The sequence below is a fragment of the Chiloscyllium plagiosum genome, unplaced genomic scaffold, assembly GCF_037043375.1.
Source record: "Chiloscyllium plagiosum isolate Xiang-an unplaced genomic scaffold, Cpla_swu_hap1 HiC_scaffold_30, whole genome shotgun sequence".
Classification (NCBI taxonomy): Eukaryota; Metazoa; Chordata; class Chondrichthyes; order Orectolobiformes; family Hemiscylliidae; genus Chiloscyllium; species Chiloscyllium plagiosum.
Window position 1 is genome coordinate 12226220 of NW_028270168.1, and position 24404 is coordinate 12250623.

Sequence of the window (24404 nt, forward strand, 5' to 3'; positions counted from 1 at the left end):
GATGTCACATTCATGTGTCTCACAGCAGGGAGTCACTAGATACTATTGAGGAATGGTATGTTTTTAAACAAGATACACAGATACTGTTCGAAAATTCAACCACCATGTCATAGTATATGATGGTTTTATTTTTATTTCTTTGCCCAATGCAAAACTTGACCTGTCAGAGAAGCATTAACACTAGACTTTAATATATCTTTGCAACACAACAGTGTTAAAGATAGCAGCATGCGTTCCACAGAAGTTTTCAAACTTCTAATTACATCTAGATTGTCATTGCAATTGATAGAATATCAAAAGAAAGTAGTAACAGCTCTGAGCAACACTCTCATGGCAACTGTTACTAAGCAGGTACAACAAATTCAAAATCATGAATGTCCACACAAGTCAAATTCTTTACAAGTTATTGACCTCTAATTTATAAATCACTGGTTCATCGTATACGTGATATTTACAAGGCAGCATTATCTCCTCGGTGTGTAATCTATCTCAAAGCTTTTATGTACTGCATTGAGCAAATGTCTTATTCTAACCATCGGGAACAGACTTCCGATCAATAACCAGCACTTTTCACTAACACGTTAAAATGCTTAGAACAAGAATCTGTCACTTTGATTTCAGATGAAACTGCATAGTAGCTTTGATGCCGTCATTCACACCCAGCTCACTGGAACTGCCTCATTAAGTCCTTGCATTGCCACCATTCTCCTTGTCTTCAAAAAGCTCAGCTGTTTTAACCTTGCTCTCATACGGTTTGACAATATTATTCAAATGAGAGGCAGATTCTTAAGGAAGAAAGTTTGCAGTTAAATATTTCAAAGAAGCTACGAATGGCCTAAAAGCCTCAAAGTGTCTGAGGCAGTTTGGGACAAATGGCAAGTTGATAATCCTGAAAAAATAGTGCAATGCTGTGAGTCTTATCGGAAAGCTAGACAAATTTATTAGACTTATAACTCTTCAATCCATCTCCCTGATAAGTTGAATGTTGTAAATACATAACTTTGCTGTTTCCTTATTAATAAACAATAACAAATGTACAATCATTGAAGCAGAGACCACAGGGAGCGCTTGATAGACTAAAACTCTCGGATGTACCAGCAATATGAAGGGGGCAAGCCCTAGCTAATTTTAACTATAAAGTTGCACTTTAAGATTTAAAATCAGAACTGGTCAGAATGGGATAAATGTTCATGAGTGGTATTGGGAGAATGAGCTATCCACCTCTGACGAGCTGAGTGAATGGACTTAGCCTAAGCTTATCACAGATGAAACCAATATAAAGAGCTAATCCAAAAACAAGTGCCATTTAGATTTAAAAAGTTCATTTGTGGTGACTTTATGTTTTGCATTCCAAAAACAACATGAATCAACATCCAAAGGTGTTGATTCAATGAAGAAGCACAAGAAGGAGGACAATTCAGCAAAGAAAAGCTTCAGTTTTGAATTCTGAAATTGAAAATGTACCTGGAAAGTATTTCCACATTCTCTCTTTTAGTTCCAATTTCCAGATTCTATAGTACTTTGCTTTTCTGTGGGAGCTTATAATTTTCTGATTGTCAATTGTTTCACTGTGACAATTGACAATCTTCAACACGCTACTTGCAGGTCACATTTATAACACTTCATAGATAAGAAATAGAACTGAACATGGAGCCAATGTGAGAGACAGCAGAAGAGGGAATAAATATCTGGGTAGAAAGTTTATCGTCAATTGCATATGATAGCAAATGACTAAGGTGTAAAACGTTGCACAATGTTCAGATCCTTTGGAACTTCACACTGAGCATTAATTATGGAAAAAAAGCTTAATTCAGAAAGTTATTGGAACTAAACTGAGGAATGAGTCCATTGACTTTGAATTTGGAAAGAGAAATTTCAGCCAACAAATCACTATTTGTAGCTGGTATCACATTCTGTTGGCGCTGCTTGACCATCCTTGAATCACAGACCAGTTTAGCTTCAGATGTTAATTTAAAATGAATTTAATTGTTGATTTAATTTTACTACATGTGCACTGTAATTGAAAAGCTTTTATGAAGTGTTACCTGGTAGTTCAGCAGGTTCAACAGTTAATCAAATCACTTTACAGAAAATATTATTGAGTATTTAGTTTTTGAAAAAGATAACAAAAAGAAAATATCTTTGGCTTGGTTATGTTGGACTAAATTTTTCATCTGGGACAGAATTGGGGCTGTTTCAGGGCTTGAACCATCTCCAATTCCACTGAGTGGCCCCCATTTGCCGCTTGAAGGCGGCACAGTGTCACAGTGGTTAGCACTGCTACTTTACAGTGCCAGAGACCTGGGTTCAATTCCCACCTCAGCCGACTGACTGTGTGGAGTTTGCACATTCTCCTCGTGTCTGTGTGGGTTTCCTCCAGGTGCTCCGGTTTCCCCCCATAGTCCAAAAAATGTGCAGGTTAGGTGAATTGGCCATGCTAAATTGCCCATAGTGTTAGGTGAAGGGGTAAATGTAGGGGAATGGATCTGGGTGGGTTGCGCTTCGGTGGGTCGGTGTGGACTTGTTGGGCCGAAGGGCCTGTTTCCACACTGTAAGTAGTCTAATCTAGTCCAATAGGAACTTTGTCCAGTTCAGGATGGTGCATGACTCTGTAAGCTAGTTTGCCAATCAGAATACAAAGATACATACATACATAATGCCCACAGTCATATTGACTATACATCCTCATACCCTGATCCCTGTAAGGACTACATTCCATTCTCCCAATTCCTTCTTCTCTGTCACATCTGTTCTCATGATGCCAACTTCAACAACGGGGCCTCTGAAATGTCCACCTTCTTCCTCAATTGAGGATTTCCCCAACACTGTAGTTGGCAGGAATCTCAGCCAGGTCTGACCCATCTGCCCTCATTGCTGCTCTTCCCTCCTGCAACACCAATTAGGTCCCCCTGGTTCCCACTTACAAACCCACCAGCATTCACATCCAAAGGATCATTAGCTATGGATTTCTGCCACCTCCAGTGGGATGTCACCATCGGCACATGATGTGTGCGAACTCCTACCCACCCCAATCCCACCATAGTATGCTACACCCAATGTGGTCGCCTCTATAACAGGCAGACAAAACAGACTGGGTGACTGCTTTGCAGAACCCTACTTTCTGTCCACAAAAATGACCCTGAGTTTCCTTGTGCTTCAACACATCACTGTGATCCCTGGCCAACAGTTGCAGTGCTCTTGCAATCTGGAAGATGTGCAAGAAATCCTTACCTTGCCAGTGGTGTTCACACCTTATGAAAGAATACATAAACATTTAACTGCCCCCAGTTGCATTGTGTATGAGGTTAAGTCCACATATTATACACAGAACAAGGACACAGATACAAATTCAGCTGGACCCGATGTAGGGGACATGCAAGTTTCTTGGTCTGTGTGAAACTATATAACTCCATATGGTGCACTTATCCTTTCAACCAGCAGAAAGGAACACACCACGTAGATTATAACCTATTCGGCTACTTTTTATGGAAGATAGCAATTACATTAGTCAGAATCTGAAAAGGTCTCATCAAAAGGCAAGATAAAATCATAATCCATGTATAGTTCTTACAGCTTCACTTGATGCGACAAAGACTGTGTTTGAGCTTCAGCTGTTGATTTAAAGTTAATTTAATTGTCTATTTAATCTTAGTACAAATGGATCCTAATTCAAAAGCTTATATGAAGTGCTTATCTGGTATTTAAGCATGGTAGATTTCACGTCTAATTATTCTGAATAACATGGGAGGCAAGCATTAAGTGGATAACAGCTTACAAAAAAAAAGTTAATGCAGTCACTTTACAGAAAATAATATTGAGTATTTGGTTTTGAAAAACATCACAAATAAAAAGGATTTCTGCTCAGTCCCGTTTATGAGAATTTTTCATCTGGGACAGGATTGACACTATTTCGGGTCTTGAAACACTTGGATTTCATTGGATGTGCTTAATTTGCTTAGAGATAGGTTTGCTGTCCAGTCAAGGATGGTGCCTGACTCTATAAGCTAAAGTGGAGAAAGTGAGGACTGCAGATGCTGGAGATCAGAGCTGAAAATGTTTTGCTGGAAAAGCGCAGCAGGTCAGGCAGCATCCAGGGAACAGGAGAATCGACGTTTCGGGCATAAGCCCTTCTTCAGGAACCTGAAGAAGGGCTTATGCCCGAAACGTCGATTCTCCTGTTCCCTGAATGCTGCCTGACCTGCTGCGCTTTTCCAGCAACACATTTTCAGCTCTATAAGCTAAAGTGTTAATCAAGATCTTGCAATTTATAAGGAGCAGTGAGGCTCAAAATGGGCATACTCTTTCCAAATAGTTAAAATATTTAGTTAACAAATAGACTCCTCAGAGAGCAGTGTATGTGAGGTCATGTGAGTGTATGGGAAAGGTTGGTGTTGAGGAGCCCCTATACAGAGTGGACTATGGCTGATACCATCCCCTGACTGAAGCGCTGGCATGCCTCCTGGGCTGTCATCGAATGCCTGAGCCAGTCATTGATTGCTTTCAATGGGGCTGTTATTGAGCTTGACCGACTGCTGCAATGGATAGGTGCGAAGCCCTACCAGCCCCAATCCCACTCAATATGAATGGCGCAGAGGCAGAATGGATCCAGGGAACTGGCACAATCAGCCACTGGGACTCATTTCTGACCCCATCTACCCAATCTTAGTTCCAGCAAGGCTTCAAACTCCACTCTATTAATTTGATCAGCAATCCCACCAATGCTGTTTCCTATCCAACAGAAGGGTTAGGTGATGTTAGAGACTTTTCATTTTTTTTCTGCATAAGAACTAACTTACTCACATCAACTTAATTTCTAGTTTAATATACAGAGAAAGGACTCTCTCTCACACACATTGAAATATTTGCATGCTAATGATTCATGTAGCAAATTTCAAGATGAAGGTATAAGTATGTTTATTTGTGTTCCAGTTGGGGATGGAATTACTTTTTCATATGTACTGCTCAGATAGTTATCACCTCATCTCATCAATACATATTGCTTTCCTAATAAATTAATTGTGCCATCATTACTGTCCTTTTGTGTAGGGAATGATTTAGATTAGATTAGATTACATTACATTACAGTATGGAAACAGGCCCTTCGGCCCAACAAGTCCACACCGCCCCGTCAAAGCGCAACCCACCCATACCCCAACATTTACCCCTTACCTAACACTATGGGCAATTTAGCATGGCTAAATAACCTGACCTGCACATCTTTGGACTGTGGAAGGAAACCCACGCAGACACGGGGAGAATGTGCAAACTCCACACAGTCAGTCGCCTGAGGCGGGAATTGAAACCGGGTCTCTGGCACTGTGAGGCAGCAGTGCTAACCACTGTGCCACCGTGCCACCCACCAGGTTGGGAGTGAGTTCGAAATCATCTGCGACTTACTAGCTAAATCCAGTCACTACAGTGTTACATGCAACTATTAATACATAGAAGGTGGCATGGTAGCTCAGTGGTTAGCACTGCTGCCTCACAGCACCAGGGTTCCAGGTTCAATTCCAGCCTCAGACAGACTATCTGTATGGAGTTTGCACATTCTCCCTGTGTCTGCATGGGTATCCTCCAGATGCTCTGGTTTCCTCCCACACTCCAAAGATGAACAGGTTAGGTGAATTGGCCATGCTAAATTGCCCATAGTGTTAGGTACATTAGTCAGAGGGAAATGGGTCTGGGTGGGTTACTCTTCGGAGGGTCGGTGTGGACTTGTTGGGCCGAAGGGCCTGTTTCCACACTGTAGGGAATCTAATCTAATTCACTTTCAAGATGCTTGCAACCAGAGTGTGAATGTTACACGTTGACAAAAGGAGAATTTACAGGAAATATTTTTAACAAATATAGATGTCGGCACGGTGGCACAGTGGTTAGCACTGCTGCCTCACAGCGCCAGAAACCTGGGTTCAATACTCGCCTCAGGCGACTGACTGTGTGGAGTTTGCACGTTCTCCCCGTGTCTGCGTGGGTTTCCTCCGGGTGCTCCGGTTTCCTCCCACAGTCCAAAGATGTGCAGGTCAGGTGAATTGGCCATGCTAAATTGCCCGTAATGTTAGGTAAGGGGTAAATGTAAAATGTAGGGGTAGGGGTAGGGGTAGGGGTATGGGTGGATTCGCTTCGGCGGGGCGGTGTGGACTTGTTGGGCCGAAGGGCCTGTTTCCACATTGTAAGTAATCTAATCTAATCTAATGTCCTTATGCTTAACATGAACTGTGATGTTTTCATGTGTGTCAGCCAGTTTCAAGGCAAAAAGTAACTTTTTTTGGACAAGTCTTCATTCCAACTTAGAACTTTCATCTGTGGGCATTAAAATTAGATCATGAAGATGCCTTGCACAAACCTTGGGAAGTTTAAAGCAAAAGCAGAAGTGTGGTTCAGATTGAGACAGTTGTTTGTCACATCATTAAAGATTCCTAAATAGCCTAGTGGATACATCATATTAAATCATTCAAAGTGAAAACTTCCAAATGTTATCCCTATCTGTGCCAAGGGAGCTGATGTGAACTAGGTCAGGAATCAGAGCTTTTGGATTTTGGCGGTGATTTTCCTGTTTGCAAACTAGGTTTACTTGACCTAGGAAGGCATATGTCAGGCCACCTTTGCCCTAATCACTTTCCATTGACCCCCTGCTGGAAAGCGACTGTATAGAAGTCAGATTCATGGGTATACTGTTATTCATCGCCATACTGAGGAACTGTAAATGCTTCTGGAACCATAATCCCAGCAAGAATCACTGATTTCAGGTGAGGAGCGGAAACAAAGAGTGCGCATATATTTAAAAGTACATAAATAAAAACAACATAAAAATGGTTGAATAATGTTTTATTTAATTCTTTCACCAAGGGAACTCAGTTGCCCCTAAAACGTGACATCGACAAAAATGAAGCAATGCTACCAAGTTCAAGAAAACCCTTTTCCATACAACCTGTACAAGTTGTTCCTAATGAAAACACAAAAGTGAAAAAAGGGAATACAAAGGTGTCTCCTGTACTCCCTGAAAGTAAGTTGAAAGACCAGAAAAGTATTACATTTAATGAGTTACAACCCAACTTTTCAGGCATTTATAAGAGATTTGTTTATCCATTTCAGCAAATCAAATTAGCGTCAACTTGTTTCATACACAAAACTGCCACATTGCTGACTACATGGAGAAATTTGTTGACAAATCCCAAATTCTAGTTAGTAAATCAGCCATTAAAAATGGCAACAAACATATTTTCTGTTAACTTGCAATGATGAGAATTGATTAGAATGCTTGTGCCATCATTCATTAAATCTTCTGTTTCTGGCTGAGAAATTCTAGACCTTTAAAATTTTGAGACTTGTCAACAAGTGAGAACAAGTGTTAGGAAATAATGTCAACTTTGTTTATTAATATATTAAGTAGAAAATGATGAAAAATGAAATGTTTATTGTGGCAGATATTACATAAATAATAAATAGTCTAAAATGCACCCTATTTAGTAAATATGCTTTATCCATTGTTGATCTATTGCAGTTCTTGGATTTTCTATGTTGCACTCATCCAATTGTAGAATTAGGACAGGGGGTTCTTGTGATGTAGTAGTAGTGTCTTTACTGCTAGCTGAAAATGTGTTGCTGGAAAAATGCAGCAGGTCAGGCAGCATCCAAGGAGCAGGAGAATCGACGTTTCGGGCATGAGCCCTTCTTCAGGAATGAGGAGAGTATGCCAAGCAGGCTAAGATAAAAGGTAGGGAGGAGGGACTTGGGGAAGGGACGTTGGAAATGCAATAGGTGGAAGGAGGTTAAGGTGAGGGTGATAGGCCGGAGTGGGGGTGGGGGGCGGAGAGGTAAAGAAGTTCTTTGTACAGAACTTTGGCAGTACATGATTTGATTCAGATAGCTCATATCCTATTTCATCCTGACAGTTGTGAAGAGAATGTAACCCTCCTTCACAACACAATTTGCTCAGATCCCCAATAAAAGATCTGTTAGTTAAACTTTAATAGCTTCTTCTCTCTTCCCTTCACTGAAATGACAGAGCCAGATGATGACAGTGACCATGACTATGAACAGATTGAAGAAGGACTTTCCCTGATGGCTTTGCAGAAAACAAAAAGATGGGCATTTTAGTTCTCGTAAAACAAGCTCAGCTGCCTGACTGGTAAGTAGATATGTTACATAACAAAAATGAATCTGAATGAGCACAAAAAGCCTCAGAAAATGCAAGATATAAACAGAGAGTGTCTACTGCTTTTAAAAGAGACATCTTGCTTTCAGAAAATGACTCTTTAAATGAAACAATGAAGAGGAAGGCAATAAGAGAGTGTCACAGTGATTAGCACTGCTGTCTCATAGCTCCAGGGTTTGGTCCCACCTCTGGGCAACCATCTGTGGAGTTTGCATATTCTCCCAGCATGTGCATAGCTTCCCTCCGGGTCCTCCAGTTACCTCCCACAGTTCAAAGATGTGCAGATTAGGTCTATTACTTGCTGCTTATGCTGTTTGACATGCAAGTAGTCGACAAGATTGACACCATTTTAAGGTATGCCTGCTACTGCTCCTGGCATGCCCTCCTTCACTCTTCATTGAAAAAAGGTTAATCCCCTTAAACAAAGGTTTGATGGTAATTGTAAAGTGGGGGATGTGCTGGGCCAGGAGGTTGCAGATTGTGTTCAAGCACAATTCTGCTGCTATTGATGGCCCACTGTGGGTCATGAATGCCCGATCAAGAATTGCTAAATCTGTCCAAAGGTCTGTCCCATTTAGCATGGTGATAGTGCCACACAACACAATGAGGTTATTCTCAATGTGAAGGTGCGATTACATCTCCACACGGACTGTGTAGTGGTCACTCTTACCAATACTGTCATGTGCAAATGATCTGCAGCCAGCAGTAAGAATGAGGTCAGGTATATTTTTTTCCTTTGTTGGCTCCATCACCACCTGCCACAGACCCAATCTAGCAGCCATGACCTTTAGGAGCAACTTGATCAATAGTGCTGCTGCTGAGCCACTTCTTGGAGGTGGTCATTGAAATCCTCAACCCAAACTATATTTTGCACCCTTGCTATCGTCAGTCCATCTTCCAGTTCTTGTTCAATGTGATGCAGCAATGATTCATCAGCCACAGAATTTGGCAATCAGCAGGAGGTTTCCTTACCTATGTTTAACCTGATGCCATGATACCTCATGGGAGCTGGAGTCAATGTTGAGAGCTCCCAGGGCAAACCCCTCCCGACTATATACCACTGTGCTGCCATTTCTCCTGGGTCTGTCCTGCAGATGTGTCAGCACCTATCCAGGAATGGTGATGGTGATGTCTGGAACATGATCTGTAAGGTATGGTTCCGTAAATCTGGCTGTCATGCTATTGCTTGGTTAGTCTCTGAGATATTGATCCTAATTTTAACACTAGCCCTGAGATGTTAATAAGGGTTGTTTTTGCTATTGTCATTTCTGGTACCTAGACTGATGGCAACTGATCTGTCAGTTTCATTTCATGGTTGAGACTTAGTTGTATTAATCTCTACTGAGTGGCTTGTTCGACCATTTCAAAGAGCAGTTGAGAGTTAATCACATTGTTGTGGCTCTGGAGTCACATGCAGTTGGCAGTTAGGAAGGCAAATGTAACATTAGCATTCATTTCAAGGGCACTAGAATACAAGAGCAGAGATGTACTGTTGAAGCTGAACAAAGCTTTAGTTGGACTGCATTTGGAATATCGTGAGCTATTATGGGCCCCGTATCTAAGGATGGATGTGCTGGTTTTGGAGGAGGTCCAGAAGAGATTTACAAGACTGATCATTCCCAGGATCATCCCTGTAAATCTCCAGTGGACCTCCTACCAAACTACTTTGGTGCCCAAAACATTAGCTGAGTTTTTGGATTAATAAAGGTAAAAAGAGGTAAAAACGAGGTAAAAACGTTCTTTTTGATTAATAATCTAGCGATAATACCACTGGGCCATGGCCTTTTCATTGCTAATGACAATCCGTATTTCTTAACTTGCAAAAATATACTTTAATCATGAAAAAGCTTTTATAGATACTAAAGCCATCCAGTTCAAAGGCATTAGGCATGAGTAACAAATGTTGGGCTTATCAGCAATGCTCACCTCCTATTACAAAGGAAATACAAAATCCAAACTGACAAAAAAACGGGAGTCACATTCCTACATACAGTCAATTCTTCAAAATTTACAGATTTTAAAATCTTAATTTTTTTGCCTTATTTTAAACTCTTTTAATCCATTCTTCCTTTCCCTATCTCACTTTCTCTACATGATGTGACTCTGTTCATTCTGTTTCTTTCTCAATCCCTAAATCTTACTGAGCATTGATGAGCAACATCTTAACCAGATGCCCTCTTGCCCTTGCTGCATAGTTAACAACAAACACTTGCAACAATGTGTAAAGGAAGACAATTTTCAAGCTGAAGACAAAAGGGAAGAACTCTAACTCATTTATCAAATGTAGACCATTCAGTAAGGATGTGATTGGATCTTCTATCTCATTAAACCAAAAATATAATAGATGAAACAAATTAAATCTTTTGTCCGAGAAACCTGTATATACTTAATAGTTCTATGAGTTTAGCATACTTCTTTTAGTCTGTTAAATAACTCAAATAAAATTAATAACTCAAATTAGTTTTCAAAAATAAGGCAAAAAAACTAAGATTGTATTAAATTACAGTGTCTTATTAACTAATAAGGTTAGTGGCCTATTAATAATACATATACCAAGATATATTGGAAAATATTACTTTGTCAAAAGCAATGGCACATTTTTGTAGCTAGAGAAAAATGTAAATCTATTTGAGAATTCATATTTCCATTATTATGGACCAGACCAAACCCCCTCACAACAGTATGTGTTAAAAAGATAGCCAAGACCCGCATCTCTATTTTATTTTTAAATGCAAGTGTAAGGCATGTGTTTCGGACACAATTCAATTGGTCAAACTACAAGGCTTGAAGCAAAGAAACATTATTCGTACACTACTGTTTAAATACAAACAAAAGCAGAATTGGAAATAATTACTGGAAAATTTAACAGATTAATAAAATATAAACAGCAACTGTTACTATATTGGAACATCCTTTAAATACACCCTTGGCAAAGGCAAATTCAGTAAAATATAATGTCTCACATGCAATTCTCCAGTGTAGGAGGAAAAGAAAATCAAGATAAAACTCAGAGAACTCAAGCATTTTGTTGTAGCAGCTTCAAGTTACACTAAGTACTGGTTCTGTGGGAGCTTGACCCCACCCCTTCATGCTGCTTCCATTGTTCCAACTTTTAAAAACTCCCAAAGCCTCATAAACTGTTTACTTTATTGGCTTGGAAGAGACTGCTTTTATCGCTGTCTCATAAAAGGACAAAATACACCTCTTAAAGCAATAATATGTCACAATGTAAATATGTAATAAGAATTATTATCCATTCATTTTGCTACTTTTAGGAACAAAGCAAACATTTACTTTTCATGAAAAAGATCTACCGTAAATATTCATCTATAGGTCAAGTTTTGAAGACCATATTTTTTCAGCTGAAATTAGGGGTCGACTTATACACAAGGTATTGTTTGAGGGGATGAAATTCATGCTTGTCATTTGCATTTCATCTTTGAGTAGTAATAAGTTTTTAAGTACTAGCAAGGAAAAGACAATCACAATCAAGTCAATATCCATGTAGTCATTTAAAATGGGAAACCTACCTTCCAGGCAGCCCCCTGGTCCCTGAACGTTCCATGTAATATGTTCCCCTCACAGTAAACTGCAGGTAACCGAAACCACGGAAACTAACTCCACGATTTACAGTAATTCTAAAAACATGACGTGGTGAGTGATAGCCAGCGGACTGGAAGACCCAAAACTGAGTTACGGCCAGCAGACTGGAAAGCCGGAGTGCAACAGGCAGGCACATTGACTCAAACTTTGATCTGTAACAGTGAAGAATTAGCATCAACTTATACATGGGGTATATGGAAAATACAAGATTTTAGGGCCAAAATAGGGGGTTGACATACACAAGATTGACATATACGCAAGTAGATACGGTACCTTTTTTCAGTCTCCCTTGGCCATTTAGCATGGAAAATTAAAACAGCCTAACTGGACTTACTAGTATTTCAATTAAATTGAAAGGAAGCCTCAATCTTGGAAAATCTGGAATAGTAAAATATTCACTGAAGAAATCTAAACTTTTCAGAAAATAAGAACTGACTGCTGTTCGACATTCCAAATCACTTCGCTGTGAACTGACATTTGTCTTTGCTCTAAAAACAGAAGAGAAGGTTATTATTCCAAGTGGTGAAGTTTTGGGTTTCAGTTGAATAGTAAGTCAATCAGGGAAGCTAGGTTTTTAGCTGAAAGTGTTTCCTGAATGAACATTCAAGGGTTTATTTACATAGTTCGCAGCCCTAATGACTGGTCTTTCAAACAGTCAATCAATACATTTATAAAACTATCAGAGCAACACAGGCATGGAATCAATAGTGTAAGATCGCAAAATATCCAACACTAACATGGAACTGATTAAAATCACTCCATCAATATAACAAAATAGATTGCATATGTTGACAAAACTACTGAGCAAATAATTATTAAAACGTTCCTCGATTGTTGTTATTTTATGATACTACAAGAGGCACCAGTCATTAACTGATGAATGACATGAGAAATATGTATAACATTTCTATCATGCAATTAATCTGTTGTGATTAAGGGGTTTTAGAGCCAATACAGACATTGATCCTTTAAAAACAATCTCTAATTCAACCAGCAGTAATCTGCAAGTGCTCAATTCTTTTCACTATTTTTGGCCTAGATCAGAAGTCACACAACACCAGGTTATAATCTAACAGGCTCATTTGAAATCACAAGCTTTTGGAGTGTTGCTCATTTGTCAGGTGAAGTGACAAAGGAGCAGTGCTCCGAAATCATTTATTTTCTCAAAGAAACATGTAATCCTTTATCAAAGTGTCTTATTGCTTTCGAAAATCACACTTTTAGCTTTTCTCCAATCTAAGCAACACATTATTCTAATGACCCATTACCTCACTACACATTTCTGCATTCTTCTTGATTTTCCTTACCATTCTAAGTCAAATCTTTTCATCCCAAGCTTTAGCTTCTGTTCCATCTCATCTCACTAAGTTTTTTTTTTGAACCAGTACAGCAACTTTTTCTTTGACACCTCATTGTCCTAAAATTACATATTTATCTTTATTTTCCCAAAAAATAAATCAAGTTGTAAGTTAGCCTTGAGACAATCAATTGAGGAAGTAGGTTAAGATACACTCCAAAAAAGGTTTTTGATTTTGATCATGTATGATCTATCATGAAATAGTTAAGATCACTCAATATTATTGTCTGTTGTTCTTACATAATTCTCTGAAATGTCTACAGATGTCACGCTCTTTAATATCTTCATCTAGTATCTGGCAATTTGTAAAGCACACCAAAAATGTACACAGTTTTCTTTCCAATTGCATAATTCTACCCATTTGAATTTTGTCTTAGTATAACTTGCAGGACACCCTTACATCCTAATGCTATTAAAATTCCTTGATTAAAATTGTCATGCCAGCTTCTTTGCCAACTCTTTATCATACCTTAAATTTCCCAAGTATGAATCCAAAACTAATGTAATATTTTGTGTGTAATCTTTGTAACGAAAGAGAATGATGAGAAGAAATTGAAAGGGTTCAAATAAAATTTACAAGAATGTTACCAACTTTTGAGTATTTGAGAGGCTGAATAGGCTGGGGCTATATTCCCTGGAGGATTAGAGGTAGAAGAGTAATGTTATAGAAGTTTATAAAATCATGAGGGGCATAGATAAGGTAAATGGACAAGATCTTTTCCATGGTCCAAAACAAGACGGCATAAGTTTAAGGTGACAGGGGGAAGATTTAAATGGGACCAAAGGGACAACTTTATCATGCATGTACGGAATGTACTGCCAGAGGAAGTGGTGGAGGCTGGTACAATGATAACAATTAAAAAGCCTTGAATGGGCATATGAATAGGAAGGGTTTAGAGCAATATGGGCCAAATGCTGGCAAATGGAACTGGATTAATTTAGAATCTTGTGTAGGCATGAACGAATTGCGTCGAAGGGTCTGTTTCTATGCTATACAACTCTAGGACACAAAATGGGTGGATATTTAGTGGCAGTTAAAGGTTTATCAATATCACAGTAACTCTGCTGGAACGAGAAAGTCATCTTTCACTATTATACTAGACTGCATTTTACAAGTCTCAAGACAACCATAGTCTATACTTGGTTGAGTTCCAGTGATGAATATTCATATTTGTACTAAGATTTTTAACCATCTTTAAAAACTTTTCTTATTACTCCTTCAGGAATCAAGGATATAAAAGCTTGTTCTGGAATCTACTTCTAGCTGACTGAAAATTTAGCTTCGTTAATAAGAAATTGTTTAACCTCAAGTATTACAAAAGAGCTGTTACTTTGAAAAGAAGTGAAGACATTTTTGTGGAAATGGATCGAGAAAAAAAAAACTCACTCCAGAACTTGGTTACAGATTTAAGTGGTGACAGATCAGTACATTCAAAATGAAAATTATCCTGGTGATTCTTCCTGCAAACTAAAACACATTCATCAGTTGCATGCATACAGATGGCAGTACAACAACACATCATGTTGTTATTTTAATCTATTAAAAAGAAACATTGAGAAAATTTTAATATTTACTTTGTTTCAAAATGGATGGCCACGTAGTAGGCCGAATCTACTCAGCCAGATGCAAATTATGATACTGCAGTCTGTAGTCCACTATATACAGTCTTGAATGACGACAATCAAAAGCTAGCGAGAAACAGAGTCTCCATAAATATCGCCACACTCAATGGTGAGGGAGCCCAGCACATCAATGCAAAATCATGGCATTTGCAATTATCTTCGGCCAGAATAGCTGACTGGATCATTCATCTCACCCTTCGCCTGACGTACCCAGCATCCTAGATGATAGTGTTTAGCCAATTTGATCCACTGAACGTGATACAAATCGTGTGATTGCAGCCGTTGTTAATATCTGACAAGTCAGATCCTAGACACAAACCTGGCCTGATAGATCATATTCTGATTTGTATTTGCGTTAACCCAGGGGCCTTTTACTGAAACATAAGCATGCAAGACTGCAGACTTTGCTTTAACAATTAAAACAGAAGTTTATAATAAAGGAATGAAGAAAAATAGAATAATAATTCAAACTACTCATAATATAAGTTCAAGGATTTTAAAACATAATAGAAGTATAATGCAATTAATCCCAAACCATTATAAATTGAAAGGGGTTCTCCAGTATCTGCATGGGCTTTCTCCGCATGCTCTGGCTTACAGCCACAATCCAAAGATGTGAAGGCTAGGTGACTGCATGCTAAGTTGTTCTGTAGTATCCAGGGATGTGCAGGTCAAGTGGATTAGCCATGGTAAATGCAGAGTTACAGTGATGGTGGGGGAGGGCTAGGTCAGAGAATCAGTGCCAACTCAATAGGCCAAATGGACTGCTTCTGTATTGCAGATTGTATAAAAGAAATAAAACAGATTTTGCATTGTATCCAAAATATTCAGAAATCCTGCTGAAGGGTTTATGCTCGAAACGTCAATTCTCCCACTCCTCAGTTACTGCCTGACCGGCTGTGATTCTCCAGCACCACACTTTTTGACTATGATGTCCAGCATCTGCAGTCCTCACTTTCTCAAAGATAGAGCTCATTTCCAACTCCAAATGTCCACGTTGTTACTTCACTGTAATAGAGGGATCTTTGCATCACAGGAATTGGTATTTGTAGATCAAACATTAAAATCACCTTAAGTACCACATTAAACTGAGGTCCCTCTGCCCGATCAAGTAAACACAATAGATTTTATGGCACTTTATTTTAAATAAAAGAGAATTCTTGCAAGTGTCTAATTACCTCTCAATAATCTCATTTAACATCCCAAGAGAAAATTCTCATCAGTATCAGAGAGAGAGAGAGAGAGAGAGAACCTGCATAGTTACCGCCTTTGCAGTTTGAATTTGTATATCGCTGGACATCGGAGTGCATCTGGGAACAGTAACGAACAGTGAAATTCACAACTAATCTTGGAGAAACTGTTGGGCGACGTTCACAGCACAGAATCAGATAAGTTAATTGTTGTTTTAAGTCTGTCCAAGAGAAAGGCTGCAGTAGTGAGTATAGTGGATTCTTTCTTGATTATTTGTTTTTGGAGATAAGTCTCTTGATTAAACTTAAAATATAAACCATAGCTATTAATTTAACCTGGGGCAGTGTTTGCAGAGGAATAAGACGGTGTTATTTTTTGGGTCTGTAGATTGTGAAGGAGCAAAAATGGCCTTTGCAGTGATATGTACTTCTTGTCAGATGTGGGAGTTTAAAGAGAGTTTAAGAGTTACTGCGGATTATATCTGCCATAAATGCTGTTGGATGCGAATCTTATCAGATCGAGTGGATTGGTTGGAGAGACAGATAGAAGCGATGAGGAATTTGTAACAGCAACAGTATGTGATGGATGGCAGTTATAGGAAGCGGGAAAAGTCTCAGATACAGTCACATAGATTGATTAACTCCAGGAAGGGTGAGAGAGGTCAGCACCTAGGGCAGGAGTCTTTTGTGGATATACCCATTTCAAACAGGTATGCTGTTTTGGAAAATGTAGGGGGTGATGGATTCTCAGGGGAACGTAGCACGAACAGCCAAGTTTGTGGTATTGAGACTGGCTCTAATGCAACGAGGGGTATGTTGGCTCCCAAGAGATCAGTTGTGTTAGGGGATTCTGTAGTCAGAGGTACAGACAGATATTTCTGTGGCCAGCAGAGAAAAAGCAGAATGGTGTGTTGTTTCCCTGGTGCCTGGATCAAGGATGTCTCAGAGAGGGTGCAGAATGTTCTCACGGGGGAGAGGGACCAGCAGGAGGTCATTGTCCACGTTGGAACCAAAGACATTGGAAGGGAAAAGATTGAGACTCTGAAGGGAGATTACAGAGAGTTAGGCAGAAATTTAAAAAGGAGGTCCTCAAGGGTAGTAATATCTAGATTACTCCCAGTACTACGAGCTAGTGAGGGCAGGAATAGGAGGATAGAGCAGATGAATGCATGGCTGAGGAGCTGGTGTATAGGAGAAGGATTCATATTTTTGGATCATTGGAATCTCTTTTGGGGTAGAAGTGACCTGTACAAGAAGGACGGATTGCACCTAAATTGGAAGGGGACTAATATACTGGCAGGGAAATTTGCTAGAACTGCTTGGGAGGATTTAAACTAGTAAGGTGGGGGAGTGGGGCACAGGGAGATAGTGAGGAAAGAGATCGATCTGAGACGGGTACAGCTGAGAACAGAAGTGAGTCAAACAGTCAGGGCAGGCAGAGGCATGGTAGGACTAATAAATTAAACTGCATTTATTTCAATGCAAGAGGCCTAACAAGGAAGGCAGGTGAACTCAGAGCATGGTTAGGAACATGGGACTGGGATATCATAGCAATGACAGAAACAAGTCTCAGGGATGGGCAGGACTGGCAGCTTAATGTTCCAGGATACAAATGCTACAGGAAGGATAGAAAGGGAGGCAAGAGAGGAGGGGGAGTGGCATTTTTGATAAGGGATAGCATTACAGCTGTGCTGAGGGAGGGTATACCTGGAAATACATCTAGGGAAGTTATTTGGGAGGAACTGAGAAATAAGAAAGGGATGATCACCTTATTGGGATTGTATTATAGACCCCCTAATATTCAGAGGGAAATTGAGAAACAAACTTGTAAGGAGATCTCAGCTGTCTGTAAGAATAATAGGGTAGTTATGGGAGGGGATTTTAACTTTCCAAACATCGATTGGGACTGCCATAGTGTTAAAGGTTTAGATGGAGAGGAATTTCTTAAGTGTGTACAAGACAATTTTCTGATTCAGTATGTGGATGTACCTACTAGAGAAGGTGCAAAGCTTGACCTACTCTTGGGAAATAAGGCAGGGCAGGTGACTTGAGGTGTCAGTGGGGGAGCACTGTGGGGCCAGCGACCATAATTCTATTCATTTTAAAATAGTGATGGAAAAGGATAGACCAGATCTAAAAGTTGAAGTCCTAAAATTGGAGAAAGGCCAATTTTGACAGTATTAGGCAAGAACTTTCGAAAGCTGATTGGAGGCAGATGTTCGCAGGTAAAGGGACGGCTGGAAAATGGGAAGCCTTCAGAAATGAGATAACGAGAATCCAAAGAAAGTATATTCCTGTCAGGGTGAAAGGGAAGGCTGGTAGGTATAGGGAATGCTGGATGACTAAAGAAACTCAGGGTTTGGTTAAGAAAAAGAAGGAAGCATATGTCAGGTATAGACAGGATAGATCGAGTGAATCCTTAGAAGAGTATAAAGAAAGAAGGAGTATACTTAAGAGGGAAATCAGGAGGGCAAAACGGGGACGTGAGATAGCTTTGGCAAATGGAATTAAGGAGAGTCCAAAGGGTTTTTACAAATATATTAAGGACAAAAGGGTAACTAGGGAGAGAATAGGGCCCCTCAAAGATCAGCAAGGCAGCCTTTGTGTGGAGCCACAGAAAATGGGGGAGATACGAAATGAATATTTTGCATCAGTATTTACTGTGGAAAAGAATATGGAAGATATGGACTGTAGGGAAATAGATGGTGACATCTTGCAAAATGTCCAGATTACAGAGGCGGAAGTGCTGGATGTCTTGAAATGGTTATAAGTAGTTAAATCCCCAGGACCTGATCAGGTGTACCCAAGAACTCTGTGGGAAGCTAGAGAAGTGATTGCTGGGCCACTTGCTGAGATATTTGTATCATCGATAGTCACAGGTGAGGTGCCGGAAGACTGGAGGTTGGCAAACATGGTGCCACTGTTTAAGAAGGGCAGTAAAGACAAGCCAGGGAACTATAGACCAGTGAGCCTGACCTCGATGATGGGCAAGTTGTTGGAGGGAATCCTGAGGGACAGGATGTACATGTATTTGGAAAGGCAAGGACTGATTCAGGATAGTCAACATGGCTTTATGCATGGGAAATCATGTCTCACAAACTTGATTGAGTTTTTTGAAGAAGTAACAAAGAAGATTGATGAGGGCAGAGCAGTAGATGTGATCTATATGGACTTCAGTAAGGCGTTTGACAAGGTTCCCCATGGGAGGCTGATTAGCAAGGTTAGATCTCATGGATTACAGGGAGAACTAGCAATTTGGATACAGAACTGGCTCAAAGGTAGAAGACAGAAGGTGGTGGTGGAGGGTTGTTTTTCAGACTGGAGGCCTGTGACCAGTGGAGAGCCACAAGGATCGGTGCTGGGCCCTCTACTTTTTGTCATTTACATAAATGATTTGGATGCGAGCATAAGAGGTACAGTTAGTAAGTTTGCAGATGACACCAAAATTGGAGGTGTAGTGGACAGCAAAGAGGGTTACCTCAGATTACAACAAGATCTGGACCAGATGGGCCAATGGGCTCAGAAGTGGCAGATGGAGTTTAATTCAGATAAATGCGAGGTGCTGCATTTTGGGAAAGCAAATCTTAGCAGGACTTATACACTTAATGGTAAGGTCCTAGAGAATGTTGCTGAACAAAGAGACCTTGGAGTGCAGGTTCATAGCTCCTTGTAAGTGGAGTCGCATGTAGATAGGATAGTGAAGAAGGCTAGGAGAAAGTGAGGACTGCAGATGCTGGAGACCAGAGTTGAAAAATGTGGTGCTGGAAAAACACAGCAGGCCAGGCAGCATCCGAGGAGCAGGAGGATCGACGTTTCGGGCTTATGCCCGAAACGTCGGTTTTCCTGCTCCTCGGATGCTGCCTGGCCTGCTGTGTTTTTCCAGCACCACATTTTTCAATAGTGAAGAAGGCGTTTGGTATGCTTTCCTTTATTGGTCAGAGTATTGAGTACAGGAGTTGGGAGGTCATGTTGCGGTTGTACAGGACATTGGTTAGGCCACTGTTGGAATATTGCGTGCAATTCTGGTCTCTTTCCGATCGGAAAGATGTTGTGAAACTTGAAATGGTTCAGAAAAGATTTACAAGGATGTTGCCAGGGTTGGAGGATCTAAGCTACAGGGAGAGGCTGAACAGGCTGGGGCTGTTTTCCCTGGAGCGTCGGAGGCTGAGGGGTGACCTTATATACGTTTACCAAATTAAGAGGGATATGGATAGGATGAATAGACAAAGTCTTTTCCCTGGGGTCGGGGAGTCCAGAACTAGAGGACATAGGTTTAGGGTGAGAGGGGAAAGATATAAAAGAGACCTAAGGAGCAACTTTTCCACGCAGAGGGTGGTACGTGTATGGAATGAGCTGCCAGAGGATGTGGTGGAGGCTGGTACAATTGCAACATTTAAGAGGCATTTGGATGGGTAAATGAATAGGAAGGGTTTGGAGGGATATGGGCCGGGTGCTGGCAGGTGGGACTAGATTGGGTTGGGATATCTGGTCGGCATGGACAGGTTGGACTGAAGGGTCTGTTTCCATGCTGTACATCTCTATGACTCTATAACTCAACATAATGTTCAGGAAAAGTTCCTACAGCAATATCTAGGAATGTTATTCCAATCTACCATTTACACTGCTATTGTTGCAGTCTACATTCTTGTAGTTAACATCCCCCCTTGTAAGTACTCAGGAATGTTAGCATCTCTTGAATTTCAAATCATTTTTTCCCCCCTAAAGATCCTTCAAACTAACTGGTTTACCTATATAGTACATTGAGCAAAACCATTCTCCAGTACAGCAACACTCTTCCTAACTAATACTACCACCCCTTCTTTTCTGGAGATCATGTACCTAAGAATATTTAACACCCAGTCCTGCCTTTCCTTAAACCAAGTCTTGTTATGATGTCTTGTTTCCACATGGCAATTTGCACCTGTAAATCCCCAAACTTTCTTACTATTCCTTATGCATCCACATACATGCACATTAACTGACTTAGTCTTCATTACTTTCTTCCTTACTCAGATTTCAACTATTGATTTCCTACTCTTTTATCCAAGTACCAACTATCCAATTATTCTATGCATCCTGATATTTCCACTGCTGTCAGATTAGTTTAAAATTGAGTATTGTATCCAATTTTAGGTCCCTTACTTGCATGTGGACATAATTGAATTGGACACAGCTCAGGAGGTCCATTACATTGATGCCAGAGATAAGGGATTTGCAAAGAAAGGTGATGGTTTAAAAAGCAGGTCAGAGTCTAAGAATATTGCAGTGAGTAATTAATCTCCCAAAGCCTGGCCACCATTCCAAGGCGCAAGTCAGGAGCATGATGGAATATTCCTCATTAGCCTAGATGGATGCAACCCCATCAATGCTCAAGAAATTTAACACCATCCAGGACAAAGCAGTCCACTTGAATGGCACATCCAGAAACATTAACTTCCTCTAACACTATGATCTATGAGATGCACTCTCAATATTCACCCAAAAAGATCCTCAGACAGCACCTTTAACTCATGACCAATTTGACCTAGAAGGACAAGGGTCAGCAGATACATGAGAGCACCACCTCTCCAAGCCAGACTTGTAAATTTATTGCTGTTTCTTCACTGTCACTGGGTCAAAATCTTGGAATTCCCTCCCAGATATAATTGTTAATCTACCTGCAGCATGTGGACCACAGTAGCTCAAGGCAGCAGCTCACCACCATCTTCTCAAGAGCAATAGAGATTGGTCGGTTCAGCCAGTGTTGCCCACGTCCCACAAGAGACTAGGGAAAAAGAACACCAGAGGTATACCATGCTTGTCAAGATTTACTGCTGATATATCACAATGGTTTACTGTTCATCATTAGTACTCTAGGGTACAAATGAAATGACATATTACTCTGATTATTCTGAGAATTCTAAACAATTCTCAAATAAAAGAAAACAAATTTAAAAAAAAAGAAAATTGCTAAACTTCTAAGCAAGATGCCACCAGGATCCTGATGTTCATGTTGTAATCCAAGAACAACCAGAATGAATATAATTTGGGGCTGTTTGCATCCAATTTGGATCTGCACTTGTATTTAAAATCTGAAATTTACTTTTCTCGATGCTCTTTAAATGAGTGACACTATAAACACAGCCATATGATTTACCCATCTCAATCTGGTGGATAAGCAAGAGAAACAAAATCGATCATAGGCTAGACTTAGAAAACGTGCATTTGCAAAGTTCAACAATGCATCACATTCAACTATTCAAGACCTTACTCAGAAAACAATGTCTTAAAATCAATACACTGCACTGTTTGGATTTTACAGAAGTTTAATAAAATCCAAAGTTTATTACACTTGACATCATGACAATTTACAAGCATTTATTCTTCTGTATTATGATGCCAGTTTAGTCAAGATTTCAATGTTAGTTCAAATATTAGTATCATTCTCTCTATTCAGATGGTGAGAAAGAGAGAGACAGAACAAGATTCCACACTTCAACAGCATAGAGGAAGCTACCATTAAGATCAAAGAGTTTATTTTTGATCATGATACAAAAAAGTGCAGATTTGCAAAACCAAAAATGCAGGTTTGCAATCAATGTGAAAAATCCAAGTCGAACTTAGAGGCACTCATACCTTTATGTTAAAATTGGTATTTTACATTTTACTACAGGATGATGGATTCTGCAGGTTGTAGAATGATTCAGAATTTTAGTTTCACATCATTTTATTACTCAATTATTCAGCATCTGTTGACCTGAAATGATCCTCATCCACTGTAGAATAGATGTGCCCTTCATTGCTCAGAAATTCTACTGCTTGCCTATATGGAAACAAAATTGTAATCGTAAGACTTTGAATATTTAATTGAACACACGATAGCCAGTTAAAAGTAACACTAACTTGATTGCAACGATGTTCATATTCTTCAATGTTTTCCTCATGTAGTCAATGCTCATGCCTTCCTGTTCTCGACAGTTGCAAATCAAATTCAATACCTGAAAGGAAGGCTTTGTTTTAGCTATCATAAATGAAAGTTAGTTATACTGACAAAGACAAGACATTTTGTTAAGTTTCAGCTAGCAATTCAAGAGGAAAACTACACTTTATAATGCATGATAAGAGAGGGCTGATTGTTTGGCAAGTGAACTTGGAAACAATGCCATGTGGAACACACTGGTTAACAATGATTAGTGATTATCTGCCAGACTTAGTTTAAACTTCATAAAAGGGACTCCACACATTTGAAAGGAGAGTCAAATTACCTCTCTTTTCTCAATGTCCTGGTTGAGAAATTGGCCACTGGGCTCTCTACAACTTTATCACAAAATTAGCTTTGCCGATTAGTATATACTTTGAGATTCCCAAGGTTCAAAACATTAGAAGATAAGGCTAATCAGCAACTTCGTAAATAGGGGACACAATATTTGTTCATTACATAAGCATTAAGTCGGGCACATCAAGGCCATGCTTCAGGATAGCGCGAATGCCCTGATCAGAGAATGTCTTATTACATGACCACACAAACTCAAACAGCTCCAAGACAATCTCACATTTAGTCATGGAACATGCCCAGACTACTTGAGATTATTTTAGAAGCGCAAGGTATCTCACACATGTGGACTACAGGTGAAACTAGCTGTTTCATTTAGTTACTCGGTATCAACACAAATTATGCACACAACAAATGGAATGTTCAAGTAAAAAGATATCCTGCTTATCATCCAGATGAGTAACCTGGTGTATGAATTTTAGTGCAGATGTGATGCCAGGTTTGTTGAAGCCCCAAAGAGTGGTGGATCTTAAGAGACAACATATCCCTTTGGCTATTGCAATAGGCAACGTACTGACTGTGTATACCCTACCAGTCTGCACTGGTAGAACTTGAAACAATATCCATTATCAATTGGATAGTTATTTGCTTAATAATCTGTGTGTGTAAAGAATAATGCTGATAATCAATTTAGTATCATTAGTTGGGTTCAGTGTCACTGGGTCAAGATTTTGGAACTTCTTCCATAACAGGATTCTGGGGATACCAACACAAATTAATCTCAGCAGTTACAAGGTGGCAGCTGACCACCACTTTGTCAAGGGTGGACAGGATGGGCAATGCAGTTGGTCAGCTGGCAACTACCACAAACCGTTAAACTGAAGTGCGTTCAGAAAAGGTTTACCAGGATGCTGTCAGGAATGGAGGGCTTGAAATATAGAAATAGACTGTAAAGAATGGGACATTTTTTCACTGCAACATAGGAGTTTAGCAATGACCTTATTGAGATTTATAAAATGAGGGACATAGATAAGGTGAATGTCAATGATCTTTTCCCTAGGGTAGGGGAGTTCAAAAATAGGGGGCTTTTTTAAAAAAAGATGAGGGGAGAAAGATTTAAAAGAGATGAGGGGCAACTTTTTTGTTTTAGAAACAGTGGCTTGTGTGGACTGAATTGCCAGAGAAAGCGGTGAATGCAGGTACAGTTAAGGAAGAAGGGCTTAT

The 24404-nt window shown here is 39.8% G+C and overlaps 2 protein-coding genes across 2 annotated transcripts in view; one reads left to right on the plus strand and one right to left on the minus strand.

Annotated features, from left to right (window-relative positions):
• LOC122563520 (protein THEMIS-like) overlaps positions 1-14677 on the plus strand; it is a 72752-nt gene extending 58075 nt beyond the window's left edge. Inside the window, exons 5-7 of the mRNA XM_087976737.1 lie at positions 6847-7003; positions 8006-8128; positions 14339-14677. Of these exons, the coding sequence (XP_087832863.1) occupies positions 6847-7003; positions 8006-8097 (249 nt within the window). The 3' untranslated portion in view covers positions 8098-8128; positions 14339-14677. The remainder of the gene's footprint in view (positions 1-6846; positions 7004-8005; positions 8129-14338) is intronic.
• A 7485-nt stretch (positions 14678-22162) lies between these two features.
• LOC122563521 (uncharacterized) overlaps positions 22163-24404 on the minus strand; it is a 100968-nt gene continuing 98726 nt past the window's right edge. The window contains exons 11-12 of the mRNA XM_087976972.1: positions 22811-22905; positions 22163-22730 (exon numbers count right to left, since the gene is read on the minus strand). Coding sequence (XP_087833098.1) covers positions 22646-22730; positions 22811-22905 — 180 coding nt within the window. The 3' untranslated portion in view covers positions 22163-22645. The remainder of the gene's footprint in view (positions 22731-22810; positions 22906-24404) is intronic.